The sequence below is a fragment of the Mesoplodon densirostris genome, chromosome 18 (genome assembly GCF_025265405.1).
Source record: "Mesoplodon densirostris isolate mMesDen1 chromosome 18, mMesDen1 primary haplotype, whole genome shotgun sequence".
Taxonomy (NCBI): Eukaryota; Metazoa; Chordata; class Mammalia; order Artiodactyla; family Ziphiidae; genus Mesoplodon; species Mesoplodon densirostris.
In genome coordinates this window covers 6,195,696-6,202,773 of record NC_082678.1, presented here as the reverse complement: position 1 = coordinate 6,202,773, position 7,078 = coordinate 6,195,696, and the positions used below count along the sequence as shown (strand labels likewise).

Below are 7,078 nucleotides of genomic sequence, written 5' to 3'. Positions count from 1 at the left end.
GCAGGCCCAGCGGCCATGGCTCACGGGCCCAGCCGCTCCGCGGCATATGGGATCCTCCCAGACCGGGGCACGAACCCGTATCCCCTGCATCGGCAGGCGGACTCTCAACCACTGCGCCACCAGGGAGGCCCGGGAGTGGATTTTTTAACAGTAAATAATTCTCTTCTGTAGATAGCATGCCCTTGACTCTAGAACAGGGGTCAACAAACTATGACCCATGGGCCAAATCTGGCCCGTCACCTGTTTTTGTTTGGCCTGCAAGCTAAGAGTGTTTTTTATAGTTTAAATGGGTACACTTTAAATGGTTATTTGAGTACCTATGCAATGTCCTTGACTTTGCCTCTTGGCCTGCAAAGCCAAAAATATTTTCCATCTGGCCCTTTAAAGAAAAGTTTGCCAGCCGTAGGGGTCTGCACTGCAGTTCTCTTATTGGGACTTCCCAGAGACTTCACATGAAATTCTTGTCCAGCACAGATATTTCTAGCACTGTGGGATCTGTAGCATCACAATTACTGAGATTCCTTTTTTTTAAAAATATTTTTAAATTAAAATTTTTTTTTAATTTTTGCGGTACGCAGGCCTCTCACTGTTGTGGCCTCTCCCGTTGCAGAGCACAGGCTCTGGATGCGCAGGCTCAGCAGCCATGGCTCACGGGCCCAGCTGCTCCATGGCATGTGGGATCTTCCCGGACCGGGGCATGAACCCATGTCCCCTGCATCGGCAGGCAGACTCTCAACCACTGCGTCACCAGGGAAGCCCACTGAGATACCTTTTTTAAAATTTTTATTTTATATTGGAGTATATTTGATTAACAATGTTGTGTTAGTTTTAGGTATACAGCAAAGTGATTCAGTTATACATGTACATGTATCTATTACTTTTCAAATTCTTTTTCCATTTATTGCAGAGTATTGAGCAGAGTTCCTTGTGCTATACAGTAGGTCTTTCACAATTACTGAGATTCTTATCCGTAGTGAATTAGGATGGGATCCAGGTGGATGAGGGTGCATTGGCTTATCAATTGCTTCAGCACTTGAGAGATAAGAGCAATGATTATTATGACTGTGGAGTTGCTTGGCTATTGTTAATCATCAGAGAATCTCTAAAGGAGGAAAATGTTAGGCTCAGGTCAGCCAACCATTAACTCAGGATATGGTATGAAAGTCAAATGGCCTCCATTGCAACAAAAGGAAGGTTGCATTGGAAATCAGGACCAAGACCTGATTGTAAGAGTGCAGAGTAACAAAAGAGGCTGAAAGCGGAACCCCAAAGGTCTCCTCTGCTGAAGTCCTAGAATGAAAGGAATGGGACCATGACACCCATGGGTGGAGCATTTGAGGAGATGCCCTTAAGAATCTTGAACTCCCAACCCTCCTACACTGTTGGTGGGAATGTAAATTGGTACAGCCACTATGGAAAGCAGTATGGAGGTTCCTTAAAAAGCTAAAAATAGAGTTGCCATATGACCCAGCAATCCCACTCCTGGACATATATGTGGGCAAAACTCTAATTTGAAAAGATACATGCACCCCTATGTTCATAGCAGCACTATTTACAATAGCCAAGACATGGAAGCAACCTAAATGTCCATCGACAGATGAATGGATAAAGAAGATGTGGTACATATATACAATGGAAGACTACCCAGCCATAGAAAGAATGAAATAATGCCATTTGTAGCAGCATGGATGGACCTAGAGATTATCATAGTAAGTGAAGGACGTCAGAGAAGGACAAGTACCAAAAGATATCACTTACATGTGGAATCTAAAATATGACACAGGGACTTCCCTGGTGGCACAGTGGTTAAGAATCCGCCTGCCAATGTAGGGGACATGGGTTCGAGCCTTGGTCCAGGAAGATCTCACATGCCACAGAGCAACTAAGCCCGTGTGCCACAACTACTGAGCCTGCACTCTAGAGCCTGCAAGCCACAACTACGGAAGCCTGTGTGCCTAGAGCCCGTGCTCCAAAACAAGAGAAGCCACCGCAATGAGAAGCCCGTGCACTGCAACGAAGAGTAGCCCCCGCTCACTGCAACTAGAGAAAGCCCGTGCACAGCAGTGAAGACCCAATGCAGCCAAAAATAAGTTAATTAATTAAGAAAAAAAATGACACGAACCTGTCTACAAAACAGAAACAGACTCACAGACATAGAAAACAAATTTATGGGGAATTCCCAGTGGTTAGGACCCGGCAGTTTCACTGCCGTGACCCAGGTTTGATCTCTGGCGGGGGGGAATTAGGATCCTGCAAGCTGTGTGTCCCAAGGCCAAAACAAACAAACAAACAAACAAACAGATAAATCCCCTACCCCATTTAAAAAAGAAAAGAAAAGAAAAATTTATGGTTATCAAAGGGGATGGGATAAATTAGGAGTTTGGGATTAGCAGATACACACTATTACATATAAAATAGATAAACAACAAGAGCCTACTGTACAGCACAGGGAACTATATTCAACATCCTGTAATAAACCATAATGGAAAAGAATATGAAAAAGAATATGTATACATATGTATAACTGAATCACTTTGCTGTACACCAGAAGCTAACACAACGTTGTCAATCCACTACACTTCAATTAAAAAAAAAAAGTAAAAGAATCTTGAACTCTCAGTTTCCAGGAATCCTCTGGGCTGGAAGAAGGCCCTCTACTTTGCCAGAGGGGAGCAGCTTCCCTTTACCTGGAGTCTGCAAAGACCTCCTTGAGGCAGATGCCTCCTGAAATGATGTTTCTCAAGATTTGCCCCTGCCACCCTTAGGCATTTCTAAACCACAAGCTAACGTCAGGTCTTAGCATGTGGAGAAGTACTGTCCCAGATAAGAGAAGAGACGGATTATTCTCTGCCAAATGCTGCAGGAGCTGAATGACCTGGATAATATGTACCAGCGGGGACCAGGACAACAAATATAGGAGTGGATTTTTGAGGTTGGTAGACCCAGGAGGGTGAGCTGGAGAATGGTAGAATGACTGGCTAGGGGAGAGTTTATTTTATTTTATTTTATTTTGGCCACGCCGCCCGGCTTGAGGGATCTTAGCTCCCCGACCAGGGATTGAACCCAAACTCTCGGCAGTGAAAATGTGGCGTCCTAACCACTGGACAGCCAGGGAATTCCCAGGGGAGAGTTTATTGATATGGGAGACAAGGATGCTTACTCTCCTATGACTCAGGATTTAATTTCCTGGCAAAGACACCTGAAGCCAAATGCCTCGCTGGCAATGACTCCTTGAAGCTCAGACAAAACAACAGTATACAGCAATTGAATCGAAGATGTCTGAATTGCCTCAGCAGAGTATTGAGGAAGGAGACAAAAGGCTCAGAGAGGCAGGCTTGTTAGAATGGAATTGTGATGTAGGATGAGAGAATCCACAGGTGACTGTGATGCTTCAGGTGTTATCAGCACCCCTCTTAGCACAGCAATGGGGTCTGGCTGGTGCAGGACCAAATCTCAGAATCCCATCATGGGGGTCTTACTTCCTATAACCGCTTCTAACACCCACTGTCTTAGGATGAGTTCCCCCAGATGCAGACTTGGAGATAGGGATTTGAATGCAAGTAGTTTATTTGGGTGGTGATCACAAGAAATATCTATAGCAGCCTAAGGATGTGAGACAGGGAAGGGAAGGGAGCCAATAAAGGATATAATTGAGCAGCTTACTGTTGTGGGTAACTAGGGCTCAGTGCTACTGGGGACCTGTGGGAGACAGAGAGGCATACACCTCAGTGTTACCCCACCCCAGGGGTGAGGGAGCTGGGGTAATTATTCTCCAGCTCTAATCTGTCACTGACTGACAGATGCTTCTGGAGGTACTAACTCCCCAGAATTTCCAGCCTGCCTTGCATTCTGAAAGCCCTCAGGTGGAGAGTAGCAGGTGCCTGTGGTAGGATGCTGTGACAGGCACAGGAACAGTAAAGGGATACGAGCAAAACGCCAAGTGTGTGTGCCGGCCACGCGCCTATCCGTTTGATAAATATTTTTAAAATTATTTATTTATTTAATTCATTTTTGGCTGCGTTGGGTCTTAGTTGCAGCACACGGGACCCCTTGCTGCGGCGCTCGGGCCTCTCTCTAGTTGTGGCGTGTGGATTTTCTCTTCTCTGGTTGTGGTGCGTGGATTTTTCTCTTCTCTAGTTGTGGCGCGGGTTCCAGAGCACGTGGCCTCTGTAGTTTGTGACACGCGGGCTCTCTCGTTGAGGCACACGAGCTCAGTAGTTGTGGCACGTGGGCTTAGGTGCCCCGCGGCATGTGGGATCCTAGTTTCCTGACCAGGGATCAAACCTGCATCCCCTGCATTATAAGGCAGGTTCTTTACCACTGGACCACCAGGGAAGTCCCCTATTTGATAAATATTTACGGGGTATCTCCTGTTCTTGGCACTAGGGATACAGCAGGGAAGAAGGACACGTGGTCACCACCCATACAGAGTTTCCCTTCTACCTGGGGAGGCAGACAATAAACTGGCAAACAAAACAACGACAGACTGTGAAATGCGCTCTGCAGACGGTACTATGCTGTGATGAAAGACTATTGGGGGCTGCGTGCCTGCGAGGAGCAGAAAGGGCAGGTCTCTCAGGAAGAAGCCTTTCAACCAAGACGCAAGAGAAAAAGAGAAGCCGGCCACGTTTGTGCCCAGGAAATGCATTCCATGCACAGGGAACCGCAAGGACAAAGGTTCAGGGCAGGAAAGAGCCTGGTGCCCTTGAGTAGCAGGAAGGAAGAGGAAGGAGGAAGGAATTTGGACCCATGAGGTGGAAGAGGACAGCAGGGCTAGGTCTTAGGGCTATGGCAAGGAGCCCACGTTGGTTTTTTTGTTTGTTTTGTTTTTCTGGCCGGGCCACGCGGCATGCGGGCATCTTAGTTCCCCAATCAGTGATCCAACCCGTGCTCCCTGCAGTGGAAGCGTGGAGTCTTAACCACTGGACCGCCAGGGAAGTCCCCAGGAGCTTAGGTTTTATTCTAAGTGCAACGGAAAGCACTGGGGGGTTGACTCTGGAGTGGCATGGTTGATTTCTCTTTTAAAAGGCTCACTCTGGTTGCGATAACACCATCCATTCTCCCATCCACACTATAGAGTCTTGTTCAACGTTAAACTCTGGGGACACCCAGGAGACTTAGCCAGTATCCCTGCCCCTAGGGGCGTGCTCAACCCTCCTCCCTGTCTCAACTCTGCCGCAACCCCCATTCCCTGCCCCGTGACACTTGACACAATGTGATCCATTGGAAGCTAGTTTATTTCGATTTATGTTTCATGGGGCTGGGCTAGGCTGGGCTGGGAGGTGGCTGGGCTCTCAAGCTTGGCTCTAGGGACGTAGGTCCCCTTCCTCGGCACTGCGGCGGCCGAAGTCCATCCATCCATATGCTTCTTCGTCTTCTTCCACCCATGGTCCCTGCTTCTTGGACAGGTCTGAGGGTCAGAGATGGGAGAGGAGGTGAGGATGGGGGAAGGACGCCTAGCCTCTGGAGACTGAGGTCAGGGCCAGCCTGGGGGGACCTTGGCTAAAGCAGGCTGGGTGAGGCAAGTAGGGACTGCTGTCAGCAGCTCCTACCTGCTACCAAGTGTGAGGGATCCTGGAGCCCCAGCTGCCTTCGGTGGTGAGAGGCTGGGCCCAGCTGGTCCAGCCCACGTGGCTCCTGGCCCCTATTGGCCCCTGGACCCAAGGGTGCATCTTGCAGGTGGGAGTGGGGCTTCCAAGAAGCTTCAGAGAAGACGGCCAGAGCCAGCACCAGGATCAGCACATACGCACACCGTCGCTGCATCTTGTCTGCAAAGGAGAGAGGGGTTGAGCTTAAAGGTGGGGCACCCAGAGACAGGGCCAGGACCCTCCCTGCTGATGGGTCTGCAGTTCGGCGCGGGGTTGTGGTCTGTTCCTCCAGGTCCTGCCAGAGCTCCCCTAACTCCCAACCTCAAGCCTTGCCCCTTTGCTCCTTACCTACCCTAGTTACAGTGACTGCTTCTCTTGGAGGAATTTAAAACCCAGAACAATGGTTTCCAAAGTGTTCTGAAGAATTTGAGGCCACGTGAGCGGTTCTGTAATGCTTAAGTCTTGCAACTGAAAGTGAATTTTTTTTTTTTTTTTTTTTTTTGCGGTACACGGGCCTCTCACTGTTGTGGCCTCTCCCGCTGCGGAGCACAGGCTCCAGACGCGCAGGCTTAGCGGCCATGGCTCACGGGCCCAGCCGCTCTGCGGCATGTGGGATCTTCCCGGACTGGGGCACGAACCCGTGTCCCCTGCATCGGTAGGCGGACTCTCAACCACTGCGCCACCACGGAAGCCCTCTGTTAGATTTCTTTTGGAAGAGAAAGGGCTCTGCTGCTAAAGAAACAAACCTGAAAAACCAGTGATCTAGAGCGACGCTGTCCAATATGGTAGCCACCAGCCACATGTGGCTCCTTACATTTAAATTAATAAAAATTAAAAATTCCTGGGACTTCCCTGGCGGTCCAGTGGTTAAGACTCCGTGCTTCCTCTGCAGGGGGCACGGGTTCAACCCCTGGTCAGGGAGCTAAGATCCCACATGCTGGGTGGCCACACATACACACACAAATTCCTCTCTTGCACAAGCCACATTTTTAGTGCACATGTGGCTGGCGGATACCGTATTGGACAGCGAGGCTGTGGAAGGTTACCACCAACATGGAAAGTTCCACGAGACAGTGCTGGTCTAGGAAAGAGCTTGAGATGGGTCTAGGAGCTGTAGGTTCCAGTTCCAACCCTGCCCAATTTGTGTGACTTTGGGCAAGTCACATGTCTCTCTGGGCCTCAGTTTTCTCCCCCGAGAGATGGGAGAATAGTCTTCGTCCTCACCCCGCAGGGCTGGGGTGAGCATGGAGTCAGAGGGTCAGGGAAGGGCCCTGGTTGGGGCAGCGGGGCGGCTCGAGGCACAGGTTGGGATGCCAGGGTGGGTCCTAGAGCTGAGACCTAACCCAGCTAAGGGCTAAGGGAAGGCTCCCAGCCCTGGAGACACTGAGGTGTGAGCCTGCTACCTGGATGAGGGCAGGGGTCCCATTAACCCTCCTCCCAACTTCTCCCCTCCCTTCCTGGGTGCTCTCACCTGCAGAGTTGGGAGATGC

At 49.7% G+C, this 7,078-nt stretch overlaps 1 protein-coding gene across 1 annotated transcript; it reads right to left on the bottom strand.

The window, feature by feature from the left end:
* Positions 1–5,306: 5,306 nt before the first annotated feature.
* GAST (gastrin) lies at positions 5,307–5,763 on the bottom strand. Its single transcript, XM_060082655.1, has 2 exons — positions 5,553–5,763; positions 5,307–5,410 (listed from the first exon to the last, which is right to left on the bottom strand). The coding sequence occupies exons 1-2, from the start codon at positions 5,761–5,763 to the stop codon at positions 5,307–5,309; spliced, it is 315 nt and encodes a 104-aa protein (XP_059938638.1).
* Positions 5,764–7,078: the final 1,315 nt, after the last annotated feature.